The 16,176-nt window shown below is 52.2% G+C and overlaps 1 protein-coding gene and 1 long non-coding RNA gene across 4 annotated transcripts in view; one reads left to right on the top strand and one right to left on the bottom strand.

The window, feature by feature from the left end:
* Nucleotides 1-6,637: 6,637 nt before the first annotated feature.
* Nucleotides 6,638-9,385, bottom strand: LOC115944077 (uncharacterized). Its single transcript, XR_004078658.2, has 3 exons — nt 9,158-9,385; nt 7,412-7,527; nt 6,638-7,139 (listed from the first exon to the last, which is right to left on the bottom strand). It is a non-coding gene; the product is annotated as an uncharacterized LOC115944077 (long non-coding RNA).
* A 2,942-nt stretch (nt 9,386-12,327) lies between these two features.
* Nucleotides 12,328-16,176, top strand: part of SCARB1 (scavenger receptor class B member 1) — a 72,721-nt gene continuing 68,872 nt past the window's right edge. For all 3 annotated transcript variants that reach the window (XM_081802390.1, XM_081802389.1, XM_081802391.1), the window contains exon 1: nt 12,328-12,589. In XM_081802390.1, coding sequence (XP_081658516.1) covers nt 12,464-12,589 — 126 coding nt within the window. In that variant the 5' untranslated portion in view covers nt 12,328-12,463. The remainder of the gene's footprint in view (nt 12,590-16,176) is intronic.

Raw genomic sequence — 16,176 nt, 5'->3', positions numbered from 1 at the left:
GGTCAGCCAGATTTAAAATCTGGGTGAATAGCCCGGTTCCTCCTTGTCCGTCAGATGGCAACTCAGAAAGCCTTCCCTGACTTCCCCCAGTGGGACCAGGTCCTCTAGTCATTCATGCATTCCACAAGCCCTCCTGCCCCTCGCGTGCTGTGGGCCCTACTGTGACGAAAGGTAAGGTCTTTGTCCTCGTGCTGCTTTCATACCAGTGGAGGAGACAGACAGAAACAATCAGGCTAGACAATAACGAGGGTGTCCTGGAAATAAAACAGGACAACGTGATGAGGAGTGTTTCTCCAGATGCGATGGCCAGGGGAGGCCTCTCGGCGGAGGTGACATTGGAGCTGGACCTCAAGGGAGCTGCCGGGGGGGAGGGGCAGCTGAAAGCAGTGAGCACAGCACGTGCCAAGGTCCTGCGGTGGGCACAAGCTGAGCACATCAGAAGATCCACAAGAGGCTAGGATGGCTGCAGCTCAGGGAGGGAAAGGGGGGAAGAAGTAGGGGAGGGGAGGTGGCCCAGGGCCTTGTGACTTTATGGCCGTGTAATGGGAAGCCGGTGCAGGGTTTAGACAGGAAGTAACTCAATCCTGTTTGCTTTGAAAAATGGCCCCTCCGCGACCTCGGTAATACAGCCTCACCGGAGCAGATTCCTTTCCCTGAGAGCATTTCTCCTAAGTGTTAGTATAGACTCAGTGGTGTGAGAGTAATACATTTGTCCCTACGGGTCTCTCACCTGTATGAGGCTGTGGCTGATGCACCCCATGCCCAAGGAGACATCCTTAAACCACCAACCCTGTGAGTGTCCGGGGGTCCCCCTTGGCACCACCCTGTCTCTAGCAACAAGCCATCTCAGCTGTTGGCCACTGTGTCTAGAGTGGTGTCCACATCCATTGCTTGCCAGATACTGTTTTTTGGAAGCTGCTTCTGCCTAGGCTCCAGCCACCTCCACCACACGCCTCAGTCTGGTGGCCAGAATAACCCCCAGCTCAGGAAGGCAAAGGCAACTTTGCTGTTCTACAGTTGAGTGAATTTTTAAAACGGGCAAGTGCCTCTCTCTCTCTATCCTCAAGGATCCTTTGTACCGACGTTGGCACGCTCCTGGCCAGCTGCACCGTGGCCATCTTCTTGCCCTGATGCTGTGGACCGCGTCCCCATGCCTCAGTGGGCCCCAGGCGAAGGAGATGGGTACTGCTGAGGAGGGGCCCCCGACAGGAGCTGCAGTTTTCTGGGCGGGACAGAAAAGGGTACTCCAGCCGGACAAACAGCGAAACAGACAGGGACTCGCTGCAAATGAGCTGCTTAGTCAGGCTCAAGCACAAAAACTTGGCTTTCATTTGAAAAGCCAGTGTGGTGTCAGGCCTTCACATGGTGAGAGGTTAAGTGGTTCTCTTGAGTTAAAAAGAGGAGGCTGAAAACGCAGCCCAGATTTCAACAAACCAGCGCTCATACACTGTAGAGAAAGCACCAACCCAAACAGTTTAACCATGAAGACATTTATTATTCCCATGCTGGGGAAGTCCTGCGATGGGGCAGCTTTGGGGTTCTCAGTTTCAGTGGTCCAGGATAGCCATACTGAGGACCCAGGTTCTTCCCATCCCCCTTCTCCAGCATTTTCTACAGAGCAGGATGGCTGCCTCCCACCCAGACATCTCATCCAGATGGGATAACATCGAGAAGGAAGAGGTGCAGGAAACATCTCCTCCCCGAGCCCTTTTGAGACCATTTTTCTCTGAAGTCCCCCCGCACACCACCCCCTTGTCTTATTGGCCAGAATTTGGTCACGTATCCACCCCGCCCCGCCAAGCCAATCAGAGTGAGGCGAATGGTATTACCAAGACTGGCTTAGCATCTTCAGCATCCCTTCCTGAGGAGGGCACAGGGTCCTCCTTTTGGAGCATCTTGTGGCCTCTTGGAGGAAGGTGGGCACTTTGCCATCGGTAGAGAAGGGGGTGGGAGAGAATGAGTTTTGGGAAGGGGGCCCATGGTGTCTATTACACACGGAATTTAATGTTGAATTTCATTGTCACAATAATCCTGTCAGCAATTGACCCTCGAGTGGATCATTTTTTAACACACTATTTTATTTTATTTTTTAAAAGAGCCTATTTGTGGGGCGCCTGGGTGGCTCAGTTGGTTAAGCGACTGCCTTCGGCTCAGGTCATGATCCCGGAGTCCCGGGATCGAGTCCCGCATCGGGCTCCCTGCTCGGCAGGAAGCCTGCTTCTCCCTCTCCCACTCCCCCTGCTTGTGTTCCCTCTCTCGCTGTGTCTTTCTCTGTCAAATAAATAAATAAAAATCTTTAAAAAAAAAAATAAATAAATAAAAGAGTCTATTTGTCTGAGCGAGAGAGCATGAGTGTGGGGGGAGGGGCAGAGGCGGAGGGAGAAGCAGGCTCCCCGCTGAGCAGGGAGCCCCATGTGGGGCTCGATCCCAGGACCCCGAGATCATGACCCGAGCCGAAGGCAGACGCTTAACTGACTGAGCCACCCAGGTGCCCCAACACACTCACTTTATTTTTTATTTTTTTTTATTATTATTTTTTTTAACACACTCACTTTAAACAACTATTTTCAGTAAGAATAATTATTCTCTGGATTCCTTCTTTAGTTTTTTTTTTAAGATTTTATTTATTTATTCATAAGAGACAGAGAAAGAGAGTGAGGCAGAGGGAGAAGCAGGCTCCCTGGGAGCCCGATGCGGGGCTCGATCCCAGGACCCCGGGATTATGACCTGAGCCGAAGGCAGGCACTTAACCATCTGAGCCACCCAGGCGCCCCTTTCTTTAGTTTTTTATTTTATTTCAAGATTTTATTTATTTTTTAAACAATCTCTACACACAACATGAAGCTTGAGCTCACAACCTGGAGATCAAGAGTTGCACGCTCTGCCAACTGAGCCAGTCATTTGCCCCTCCTTCTTTAGTTTTAAACAAGCAAAAAGAGGAATACATTTCTATTTTGAAAGATATTTATTAAAATATTTCATGTGTGTGAATGGGTGTGTGTGTGTGTGAGGCATCTGTAAATCTGCGAACTAAATTTCGTGTAGGATACAGTATTAAAGGGGAAGTGATACAAACGTGCTAATTGGAAGCGTATGTATATGTTATTAAGATGCAACAGTGGGGCGCCTGGGTGGCTCAGTTGGTTAAGCGACTGCCTTCGGCTCAGGTCGTGATCCTGGAGTCCCGGGATCGAGTCCCGCATCGGGCTCCCTGCTCGGCAGGGAGTCTGCTTCTCCCTCTGACCCTCCTCCCTCTCATGCTCTCTGTCTCTCATTCTCTCTCTCGCAAATAAATAAAATCTTAAAAAAAAAAAAAAGATGCAACAGTAACACAGCAATTGTTTAGTACAAGGATTGGTATGCTTTTTTCTGTAAAGGGTCAGATAAGTGGGTCTCTGTCACAACTCCTCACCTCTGCCATGGAAGCAAGAAAGCAGCTGTAAATGAGATGTAGTGAATGGCTTGGCTGTGTTCCAGTAAAACTTTATTTGCGAAAACAGGCTGGGGGCCAGATTTGGCTTGTGGGCTGTAGCTTGATAATTCCTGCTTTAGAAAACTTAGGCCAATAAAAGATTTTTTTCATGGGGAATATTTCATCACTGACTCTTTTTTAGAGTGACTGCTGCATGGTGATAATAAGAAGCAGACTGAGTTTGAGTGGGTTTTATTATTGTTTTATTTTTATTTTAAAGATTTTATTTATTTACTTGACAGAGGGAACACAAGCAGGGGGAGCGGGAGAGGGAGAAGCAGGCTTCCCGCTGAGCAGGGAGCCCGAAGGCGGCTCGACCCCAGGACCCTGGGATCACGACCTGAGCTGAAGGCAGACGCTTAACGACTGAGCCCCCCAGGCGCCCCTTATTATTGTTTTAAAATAATCTAGAGGCAATGCATTGTGGGGGGCTGCGTCCGCTGGCTCAGCCTTGGTACACCTCCGACTTTCGTTTTATAGAGAGGGCATGTGGGTCTCAGCAGGGGCGCCCAGGGCTCAGAGGGGATGCCTGGGAAACAGCGAGCCCGCATTGCTGGCCTGTGTCCCCTTCCTGTCCCTCTGCGTGGCGGGGTCCTCTTTCTGGGACAGACCCTGTGTGGGTGCGTGTCGCTCAGGGAAGCCAGCGGGTTGCCCCACTCACACTCGGCAGCACTTCTCCCTCTGGCCCAGGATGGGCCCAGGAAGGAAGAGGTCCCCCTAGAGTGGACTTAGGGACAGTTTGGAGGCCCCCCAGCCCCTCACTTCCTTCTTCTGGAGGCTGCAGAGAACTCTCCAGGGGTCCGCCAGACCTGCTCTTCCTCTCCAAGCCCTCCCCACCCATATCTCATCTGCCGCCTCCCTCCCCAGTTCTTGATCAAAGATCGACTCTCTCGGGTCTGCTTCTTCATAGCTCAGCTTCCAGCCAGCTTCCTGAGAGGTTTCTCAACGCTCTAACCACCCAGCCCGCACTTCGTGGGGGTTCCCCTTCTATCCTTGCACGGCTCAGACTTTTATCACTGTGTGGATATCAACCCTTTGAAAGTGTGCCGTCCGTGGCCATCATGCCATCCATCCTCCCAACGGAGACTCTGCCCCCAGGAAGCACCAGCGCCCCAGCCCCCTTCCCTGGCCCCTGGTGCCCCCATCCTGGGTCCATGTCTCTATGACCGGGGACTCCTCCAGCTGCCTCGTGTGAGTGGAATCTTGCGGTATGTGTGCCCCAGTGGTTTGTGACATTGGGCCTCAGCTTTTCTTCTCCTTTCTTTTCTTTTCTTCCCTCCTTTCTTTCTTTCTTTCTTCCTTCCTTCTTTCTCTTTCTTTCTTCCTTCCTTCCTTCCTTCTTTCTCTTTCTTTTTCTTTCTTTCTTTCTTTCTTTCTTTCTTTCTTTCTTTCTTTCTTTCTTTCTTTCTTTCTTTCTTTCTTTCTTTCTTTCTTTCTTTCTTCTTTCTTAGTAGGGTCCACGCCCAGTGTGGGGCTTGAACTCCCGACCCCAAGATCAAGAGTCGCACGGCCCCTGCCTCAGCCTCTGAAGTCTTGTCCTGGTCAGGAGCCAACGTCCTGTGTACAGGAGGCAGCAAGCTATGGGAATAAATAGAAGCTTCCATCCTCTTGTGAGCTGGCAGAAATGGAGCAGAGTTCTTAGCCCATGGCTGCTGGCCGAGTTCTCCTGACACGCTTCCACCTTTGTCCTGGAAAGTGATTTTGTGTTGGAGGCTTAGCCCTTGTCAGAGAGGCACTCTCTCAAGTATTGAGAACCAGGGGCAAAGGTAAAGTTCAGTTGCCAGCTCTTAGAGAAGGAAGGTGGCTGGAGGCTCACAAGGTATTGGATGATTCTGCAGAAAGCTGGGATTTCTCGGGGCCAGGCTGAGTGTCCAGGGAGATGACTGGGGGCTCTGGAGACCTCCATTAATAGTCACAGTATTGTAGGGGCATTTTTGCCCATTGATGAAAAACAGCGCCTAAGACATCATTTGCATCAGTACCAGAAATTGGCATCTTCGGATGCCTGGGTGGCTCAGTTGGTTAAGCATATGCCTTCAGCTCAGGTCATGATCCCAGGGTCCTGGAATTGAGTCCCACATTGGGCTCCTTGCTCAGCAGGAAGCCTGCTTCTCCCTCTGCCTGCCGCTCCCTCTGCTTGTGCTCTCTATCTCTCTGACTCATAAATAATAAAATATTAAAAAAAAAAAAAGAAATAGGCATCTTGATTAAAATCTATCCAGGGACACTTCTGCCTCAGGGCCTTTGCACTGGCTCTTCCCTCTGCCTGGGAAGCTCTTCCCTAGAAATCTGCGTGGCTCCTTTCTGCTCTTCAATCAGATGTCACCTTCTCACAGAGGCCCTCCCAACCACCCCCTTTAAATCGCATGCCCCGGGCGCCTGGGTGGCTCAGATGGTTAAGCGTCTGCCTTCGGCTCAGGTCATGATCCCGGGGTCCTGGGATCGAGTCCCGCATCGGGCTCCCTGCTGGGCGGGAAGCCTGCTTCTCCCTCTGCCTCTGCCTCTCTCTCTCTCTCTCTGACTCTCATGAATAAATAAATAAAACATTAAAAAAAAAAATAAATCGCATGCCCCATCCCCACTGGTGGCACTTACCCTGCTCTTTTATTTCCCCTGCTAAAAGCACGGATCATTTTTTTCCCCCCTCATGGCCCCCACCCTGGTCTGGATCATTCTTTAATACAGTGCTGTTCAAAAGAAATGCAATGGGAACCACATCTGCAATGAAAAAGTTTTTAGTAGCTGCATTTCTCCCCCAAAGACTTATTTATTTGAGAGAGAGAGTGCAAGCAGGAGGCGGAGCAGAGGGAGAGGGAGAGAGAATCTCAAGCTGACTCCCTGCTGAAGGGGGGAGCCCCATGTGGGGCTTGATCCCAGGACCCCAAGATCATGAACTGAGCTGAAATCAAGAGCTGGCCACTCATCTGACTGAGCCACCCAGGCGCCCCTGCACTTATAAAAAAAAAAAAAAGATTTTATTTTTAAATAATCTCTACACCCAATGTGGGGCCTGAACTCACAACCCCAAGATCAAGAGTTGCATGCTCTACCAACTGAGCCAGCCAGGCACCTTTGCATTTTTAAAAAGTAAAAAGAAACAGGTGAAATTCATTTTTTTAAAAGATTTTATTTATTTATTTGACAGAGAGAGACACAGTGAGAGAGGGAACACAAGCAGGGGGAGTGGGAGAAGCAGTCTTCCCGCTGAGCAGGGAGCCGGATGTGGGACTCGATCCCAGGGCCCCGGGATCCTGACCTGAGCCAAAGGCAGACGCTTCACCGACTGAGCCCCCCAGGCAGCCCTGAAATTAGTTTTAATAGTGTATTTTATTTAACCCAACATATCTGAATGTTGTCATTTCAACATGTAATCAATATAAAGATACTGAGATCTTTTGTTCTTTCTTTCATACCAAGTCTTTGAAACCTGGCGTGTGTATGACTCAGCCCCTCTCACTTGGGATGCGCCATGTGTGGCCGGCGGATACTTGCTAGACATCGCAGCTCTGACATGTCATAAAATTTACCAATGCTTAGGCTTATCACTTATTGATCTTGCGTGCCTGCTGGAGGGTCAGCTCCGCAAGGCCAGGGAGCTTTGTCAGGTCCACCGGCGGGTCCCTGGCATCTCGCGGGGCGCCTGGCACATAGCAGGTCTCGGTCAGCACTGGACGAATGAAACACACACTCAGACGGGAGGTTCGGCTCTGCCCTTGCCCGAGCAGCAACCAAGGTGGCAGACGTGGCCATCACGACTGTCTCCTCTTCCTCTGGCTCTTTTCCTTTTCTTCCTGTCCTTTCCCTCACCTCTGTCTTCCCTCTCCTCTACTACTCCTCTCCCTTTCTCCACTTTCCCTTTTCCTCCGCAAGGAGCATCCTTATTCATGGCCGGGCTCTGGAGGCAAGTGACTTTGGTTCAGTCCCTGCTGTCCCACTCACCTTCTGTGACTCTTGTTAATCAAGTCGTTTCTTTATATGCAGGGATCTGGCTCGGCGTCCCTGAGGATAACACTGAAGCTTCCTGGGCTGGGGTGGGGCCCACAGCATGTGGCTACCTGTACAGAGCAATGATTCCATCTAACGTTGGCACCTTGCTAAGTGTGTAATCAGCATTAACTCGTTTAATCCCCATGACTACCCCCCCCCGCCCCGGAGGTGGGCACAGTTGAGATCACCCCTGTTGCATAGGGAAGGAGGCCAGAGCACGGAGAATATAAATGACTTGCCAGAGGCCACCCCCCTAATGCAGCCTGGTTGCAAAGGCAGATTTTTAATCACTGGGCTCCAGTAGCTATGATTCCTCAATACCTATCGATGAAGGACCTACTGTGTGTGTGTGCCAGGCACTGTTCTAGAAGCTGGGGACACAGTCATGGGCAAGACAGACAGATTCCTGCCCTTCTGGAGCTTTTCCATTCTAGACGGAGAGCATTATGTAGTATGCTGGGGGTGATAAGTGCCACACAGAGAAAGTGAAGCAGGGAAGGGAGTTAGGGAGTGTTGTGGGGTGTGGTTTGTCATTTAAAAAGAGTGGATAGGAAGGAAGTTCTCGCTGAGATGATGTTAGGGCAAGAATGTGAAGGGAGGGAGGGTGAGCTCCATGGGGGTTTGAGAGAAGAGTAAAGGGACTGGTAAGTGCAAAGGCCCTGAGGTGGGAGCAAGGCGGTGGGTTTGAGGAACACCCAGGAGGTAAAGCAGGTGGGACGGGGGGAGAGGGGAACAGGAGGTCAGGGGGATGATGGTGACCTTGTGGGTTGTGGTGAGGACTTTGGCTTTTAGTCTGAGTGAGGTGGGGGCCGGAGGAACGTTCTGATTTTTTCAATGACAGCTTTATTGACAGGTAGTTCATAAAGCATACAGTGGACTCATTTAATGGGTACAAGTCACTGGATTTTAGGGTATTCACAGGGTTGTGTAACCACAACCAGGACATTTTCATCATCCCAAAGAGAAGCCTTGTACACCTTAGCTCCTGATTCTCCCCTTCGCTCCCCCGCCCCACCCCAAGCCAGGCAACCTCTAATCTGCTTTCGGTCTCATGGATTTGCCTCTTCTGGACATTTCCTATAAATGGGATCATACACTATGTGATCTTTTCTTTTTTAAAATTTTATTTAATTTTAGAGAGGGGGAGGGGCAGAGGGAGAGAATCTATAAGCAGACTCCTTGCCGAGCACGGAGCCTGGCGCGGGGCTCGATCCCACGACCCCAAGATCGTGTCCTGAGCTGAAATCACCAGTCGGACGCTCAACCAAGTGAGCCACCCAGGTGTCCTTATGTGGTCTTTTCTAAGTGGCTTCTTTCACTCAGGGTAATGTTTTCAAAGTTCATCCACACTGTGGTATGTATCAGTATTTTTTTCCTTCTCATGCCAAATAATGTTCCATTGTGTGATAGTCCGTAGTTTATTTATTACTCTATTTTATTCGTCAGCTGAGGGACATTTGAGCTGTCTCCACCTTTCAGCTACTGTGCACAGGGCTGTAGTGACCCATGGCGCACGAGTTTTTGTGTGGACACAGTTTTCATTTCTTTCGGATGTGCCCCGGGCTCAGACGGCTGGGTCTCACGCTAAGTCTGTGCTTGGCCTTTTGAGGAATGTTTTCCACAGCGGCCGCCCCATTTTACAACCCCACCGGCAGTGTCTGAGGGTTCCGGTGTCCCCATGTTTTTGTCCACACTCACCATCTGTCTTTTGATCAGGGGAGACGTCTGAGCTGAGAAGGAACGTCATCTGACTTGGTTCGCACAGGATCCCTCCGGTACCCACGTTGAAAATATCTTACTCTGACTCATCTTTCTTTTCCTTCTGCATTTTTGTCGGCTCTCCCTATCCCGGCAAGGCCTCTCTCTAAAGCATGACGAAGCCTTTTCTCCTGCTTCTTAGGCCGCCCCCTCCACATCCTTGCCGCTCTCCCCCCCATCGGAAGTGACTCCCCTCAGTGAGATCAGAGCTGGTCACGTGTCTCAGGCAGCCTTTCATCTCTGCCTATGTCTCTTGTCAGATGACAGCCCCAGCCTGATGCGAGGGCCCTCTTGCCATGTCCTTGAGGCTCTCTTGGGTAAGCACCACGCACATTTGGACCTTGAAGAGTTCGTAATAAATAAAAGTTACATTGGGTGAGAGGGTCAAGGCAAATGAGCCTCTTTGAGGGAGGATGGGTGTCAAGGAAGGGGGGGCGGGCATCGGGCCAGGGCAGACCCCAGGTTTTAGTTCATTGGTTAGTGCCCAAGAACTGCAAAGTCAATGGGAATAAGACAATCCCATAGCTGATGGCTGTTGAAGACCTTGAGGAATTCAATGAACTATGTTAATTCCTCCATGAGTGACTTGATTGATTAATGCCTCAGTGAGCTAATTTATTTATTTATTTTTTTGGTTGCTTTTTTTTTTTTTTAAAGATTTTATTTATTTATTTGAGAGAGAGAGAGAGAATGAGAGACAGAGAGCATGAGAGGGAGGAGGATCAGAGGGAGAAGCAGACTCCCTGCCGAGCAGTGAGCCCGATGCGGGACTCGATCCCGGGACTCCAGGATCATGACCTGAGCCGAAGGCAGTCGCTTAACCAACTGAGCCACCCAGGCACCCTCAGTGAGTTAATTGATCACTTCAAGTCTTTAGTGCATATGGAACAGGTGTGAGGCATTGTCCCAGGTGTCGGGGATACATCCGTTAGCAAAACCAGACCCGCTTTTTGCTCGGGAGCTGGGGGGGACAAAAGTAAAGAAACCAATAAGACAATTTCAGATAAGATGGGGTGATTCAGTACAGTGACTGGTGGGTTGGTGTTCCCATTTTGGATACTGAACAGTGAAGGCCTCTCCGAGGAGTGGACTTAGAGCTGGAGTCTGGAGCAGAAGTGAGTCCTGGAAGGATCTGGGGGAAGAGTGTTCTAAGCACAAGGTACAGCAAATCCAAAGGCCCTGTGACAGGAGAAAGCTGGGGCTGTTCAAGGAACAGAAAGAAAGCCCAGGAGGCTGGGAGTATGGTGAGCAAGGGGAGAGGCTGGGAGATGGGGCAGAAAGGTGGGTAAGAGCCAGGTCAAGCAGGCCTTGGGACAACGCAGGACTCAGCTGTGCTCCCACGTTGTGGGAACCGATCTGAGTAAGCCCTACCACAGTTTCCCAATGCAGTTAATAATCCTCATGACAGCTCTTGGAGAGAGGCTCTTACTGTCCCCACCTGACAAGTGAGAAAACCGAGGCCAAGAGCGGCCAAGCGGCTTGTCCTGGGACTCTGCCACGGGAAACCCGGAGCACGGTTTCCCCGGACTTGTTCCCCTCTGATGCCACAGCCCTGCCCTGGCACCCCAGTCTAGGTCAGGGGTTGGGCCTCTCCTGCATGCACCCCTGGCAAGGTCAGGTCTCCTGAGCAGAATAGTGCCAGGCAAGGCTCTCTCACCAGTATGTAGTGGGTGCTCAATAAATGCGGATTCAGGGCAGGCCCTGCTGCTTTCTTCCAGGGTTGAATGAGTTTCCGAAGGCCTCTTTCTGAGCCATCAGGGACTGGCCTGCCTTAGCCAGGTGTTGAGAACATTGCGTCCCACCCCATGTAAACCCCTACCAGTCCCTTGTCCTCTCAGTAGTCTGGTCTAGAGAATGAGGGGCTCGGCCTACATCGGGGCTGCAGAACTCAATGTCAGGTGTGGGGTGGGGGGGCCTACAGGGGAACACATGCCCACCTGTTGTATCTTCTCGGAGCACTTGTTACCTGCAATTATCCATCGCTCATTTGCTCACTTGCTCATCATCTGTCTCGCTCTTCATTAGAAAGCAGACACTGAGGTCTGTTCACTTCACCTTCCTGTGCCTGCTTCCTTACCCGAAAAATGGAGCCATTCTGCGCAAGGGCCCAGCAACTAAAAGGCTCTGCATCTGTTCGTTCTAAAGTGCTTATTGTGAGCATTACCTGCCAGGCAGTGTTCTAGCTGCCCGGGGACAGGGCAGGGGCCCAGAGAGACGAAGCGTCTGCCCGCAGCATTCTAGTTGGGGGGTGTGGGAGGGGGTTGGTCAGAATGCAAAGGACAAATGACTGTGTAACCTACCAGTGGTGCTCAGCGATAAGGGTGAGGGGTGGACGGGGAGAGCTGGCCCTATTTTGTTTTACACAAGGTGGCGGGGGAAGGCCTTTCTGATAAGGCGGCAGAGCAGTCATGAAGGAAGGAGCCAGGAAGATATCTGGGGGAACAGAATGCCAAGGGGTGGGGTGTATCAGGCACTGAGGGGGAAGTCTGCAAGGCCGGTTCCAGGGAGAGCCAGGCTAGAATAGAATGTGTGTGTGGTTGGGGACTTGGGGGATGGCAATGAGGTCCCCGAGGTGGGGATGGAGGCTCTGGTGTTTCTTACGAGTTGGGAAACTCCTACTAAGCGTGACCATGACGCTGGTCATGACACAGGAAGTGGGAGAGGAGGAGGGGCGGAGAGAAGGAGGGGGAGCAGGAGGGTCAGGGGGGCTGCGGGAGGAGGGGGAGACAGAAGAGGAGAGGGAGCAGGTGATAGGAGGAGGAGCAGGGAAAGGGTGAAGCGGGGAGGGGGGGAAGAGGAGGCAGAGGGGGAGCCCCACCGACCCCACTGCACTCGGTACGCGAAGATCCCCGCGCTGCCTCCCGCGGAAACGGAAGCGAGGGCGTGGGGCCCGAGACTACCCCCGCGGGGCGTGTCCTCCGGACCGTCCGATCCGCGCCCCGCCCCAGGCCCGCCCCCAACCCCGCCCCCGGCCGGCGCAGCCCCCGCCCCCCGCCCCCGCCCGTAGGCTCCCGCCCGAATCCTGGTGCCCAGGGCGTCCCGGGGGCGGTCCGGCCGCGCCGGCGATGGCGCATAAAACCGTCGGCCACCTGCCCGGCCGCTCCTCCGTGCGCCGCGGTCCGGGCCCCGCCGTGCCGCTGCGGCCCGCGTCCCCAGAGTCGCCGCCTGTGTCGCCTGTGTCCCGGTCCCCGTCCCCCCCAGGCGCGGAGCCGCGGGAGCGCCGGGCGGGAGCCAGGGCGCGCAGACATGGGCAGCCGCTCCAGAGCGCGCCGGGCGGCCGCCGTGCTGGGCTTCACTGGGCTGCTGTGCGCCGTGCTGGGAGCCGTCATGATCGTGGTGGTGCCCACGCTCATCAAGCAGCAGGTCCTCAAGGTGGGTGAGGGGCGCCGGCCGGGGCCCGCGCGCGGTCGCGGCTGGAGGGCGCAGGGCGCCGAGGAGGGCGCGCAGCCGGCGGGCGGGCCAGCCGGAGCCGGGATCGGCGCCCTGGGTCCGGGCCCCGGAGCACCGGGAGTCCAGAGCGCATCGCGAGGGGCAGCTGGCCGCCGCCGCAGTACCCTCCCCGACGCAGGCCGAGGTTGGGGGCGAAGGGGGCATCTAAGGGCTGTCCTGGAGGGGCAGGCCCCGGGTTGGGGAGGCCTGAATGAGAGACCTCACCGTCAGGAGTGTGGCGCCGAGGATGAGCACGTTATGGTGCTCCTCTCGCGCCTCTTGACTACAGCCGCCTGCGGCCGTATCTACTAAAATTAGGGCTGCACTTTGCCTGTTTCCTGTGAGCCCAGGACGACAGGAACCTCCCATTCAAGTGCTTCTGTGAGACTCACATGGGTGCCCGGGCCTCCGTAGGAGGGTGCTCAGCAGAGCACTCTGCTGTCGAGAATCTCCCCGTAGAAGGCCCTTCTCCGAGGCCCAGGGCTCCGTCCTCCCCGCAACACTGCCTTCCTGATGCAGATTGGAAATGATAAGCCGCTTTCTCCTTAGATTCACACAGAGGCAGGCACGAGCCCAAGGCTGCGCAAGCAGAGGGCTTTCCTCTGATCGTAACCTTACGCATGGTTGCCCTTTCAACCGTGGAGACAAATTAGCTGGCCTCAGACCATCAGACTCTGCCCTGGGTGTCTGGACAGCTTGCTTAAATGAGCTGGAGTTAAGGAAGGTTGGGGACTCTGCAGAGGGTCACACCCTTTAAGAGCTTCGAAGCCAGAGACGGCACCAGCAGTGTGGGGAGGGGAAACTGAGGCTTGCCTTGCCCAGACACTAAGCAAGCACTGATAAAGATGGGGATAATGTCACTTGCCCGTCGACTTCTCTTTTCCCCTTAGCCTGCTTCTTTAGGTGGGTTTCTTAAGAATGGGACTTGTCCACGTTTCATGTCTGTGCCCCCGGCCCGGTACAGGATGCCTGGGAATGAATGAATCACTGGAGGAATGAAGGCTACAATCTGCTTACACCTCTCGCTGCCCCTTCTTGGGACCTGGCTGTCTTTAAACATGGTGCAACGGCTGGCTTTTCTCAAGGTCTCTGGGAGTTATATTGGCCACACTGTGTCTTTTTGTTTGTTTTCAAATCTTGTCCCATTAAGTCCTGTAGTCTGATTCCAAGGAGGTTCTGGCTGACGGTGACCCTGAGCCCTGAGCTCCTCTTGGTGGTTTTTTTTTTTTTGGCCTCTGGGGATGGCAGGAAAAACTTGTGTGGGGTCACCTCAGAGCCTTCGAACTGCTTTCTTCTCTCCCACGGTGGCCAAGGGGTTACACTTTTCAGAAGAGCTGTGAGAGCTCTATCTCAGTGAGAGCCTACGATGTTGTGGTTTCTGTGAGGTGTACCTCCTGCAGACACTGTCATCCAGGTGATATAAACATGGGGAGCCGTCATGACCCTGTGCAAAGAGCCTCTTGCTTTGGAGGTGTGAGGGTGGGTGGGGTTTGTAGTTGAAGAATCTCAGCCCCATCATTCTTGGACCAATTTCAGGGTGGTTTCTTTTTTTTTTTTTTTAAGATTTTATTTATTTATTTGAGAGAGAGAGAGAGAGAGCAAGAGAGAGAGAGAGAGCACGAGCGGGGCTAAGGAAGGAGGAGAAGCAGACTCTCTCGCTGAGCAGGGAGCCCAATGCGGGGCTTGATCCCAGGACCTACGGATCATGACCTGAGCCAAAGGCAGACGCTTAACTGGCTGAGCCACCCAGGTGCCCCCAGGGTGATTTCTTTCTGGGGATGTTGGTCAGTTCCGTGCATATCGGTTCATGCGTGGGCACCTCCTAATTCCCCATTTTAACTCTGGGCTTCCAGAGCGGAAAGTGCCGTCATCCTCAGTTGTCCTGGAGCTAGAATTTCCAGGCTTAAAGTTGAGCAAGAGCCACCCAGCATCCTCTATGAATCTCCCAAAGATGATTGGTTTGGGTCCTAGTGGCGTGAAGGCAGGAAGGCAAGCCCAGCCCACGACAGCCACTTCTTGGGCAGCCCAGGCTGAGCCCTGGCCAAGTCCCTTCCCTTGGAAGAAGAATGCCTGTGTTCAGGGGACCAAGTGGGTGGGATGCAAAGAGAGGGACGGACTGCCTGCCGGTGTTTTCTTTGGTGGCACGTGTCCATGTGCAACTTGAATGGGAAGCCTTGTGCTTTGCTTTCTATTTTTTTATGCTTTTTGGTTAACTAAAGAGTCTGCCTATAAAAGACATGAATTCTTGCTTGCAAAAAAAAAAAAAAATTCAAACGGAGGGAAAAAATTTCCCTCCATTTTATTCCCTTCCTCAGATAATACCACCATTGTTGGGATGTATTTATCTTTCTAGACCTTTATCGGTGCATACATCATGAGCACGTATTTATACACATTACTGCATATTTTTTGCATATACTGAACTATACTGCGTATAAATATTCTGCAGTTTGCTTTTCAATTCACAGATAGCTCTTGAAAATGTTTCCATGTCACAACAAATAAATAGATTTTTTTTTCCCCACTGCTGCCTGGTATTCCTTTAAATGGCTATCCCCTTAATTATTTCCCGGGTTCTCTACTGACTGGTAATTTTCTCTGTCTCAAGCAAGCGAACTGTGAGTGTCCTGGTACATACATACCTCTCCGCGTACATGTTATGAATACTCGCGCAGGGTAGATTTCCAGAACAGAAATCTCTAGACCACAAAGCATGTTTAGTTTGAATTTTGACAGTTACCGCCAAATTGCCTTTCTGAAAAGCTCTGGCATTTATACCTCTGCCAGGAGTATGAAAGTCCCACTTCCCCCACTTGTCTGCCATCGTTGGAGATTATGCTTTATTATGAGCATTTTGTTGTTGTTGTTGTTAATCTGATGGGTTTGATTTACATTTCTCAGGCTGCTGAGGGGGTTCAGTAGGGATGTGATGCATTTTGAAACCCATGTCAGCTTCCGGAGCCCACGGCTGCAGAGCTGGCTCTGCCCTTTGCTAGGTGGGGACCTCACGCCACTCACTTCACCTCTGAGGCAGGGTTTCTTCAGCCCTGAGACGGGTCAGATGTAGTTTGCCTACCAGCAAGATTATAAAGTACAAAGGCGATTGATTACATGTGTGTGCAAATACTTTGGACATGCCTCGTTTCTTGTGTGACTCTGACCACAGCCTTGAGAAATAGGTTGAGGTGGTGCTTTTTTTCCCTCTTACAAGTAAGGAAACTGAGGCATAGCAAAGGTCCGCAGCTTGCTGGTTTTTTGTTTTTTGTTTTTTTTTTTAAAGATTTTATTTATGGGACGCCTGGGTGGCTCAGTTGGTTGAGCGTCTGCCTTCGGCTCAGGTCGTGATCCCAGCGTCCTGGGATCGAGTCCCGCATCGGGCTCCCTGCCCCGTGGGGAGCCGGCTTCTCCCTCCGCCTCTGCCTCTCTCTCTCTCCATCTCTCATGAATGAATAAATAAAATCTTAGAAAAAAAAAGATTTTATTTATTTATTTGACAGAGAGAGACACAGCGAAAGAAGGAACACAAGCAG

This window comes from Leptonychotes weddellii, chromosome 13 (assembly GCF_054177405.1).
Source record: "Leptonychotes weddellii isolate Sample4059 chromosome 13, ASM5417740v2, whole genome shotgun sequence".
NCBI classification, from domain to species: Eukaryota; Metazoa; Chordata; class Mammalia; order Carnivora; family Phocidae; genus Leptonychotes; species Leptonychotes weddellii.
This window is presented reverse-complemented; position numbering and strand designations above follow the sequence as displayed.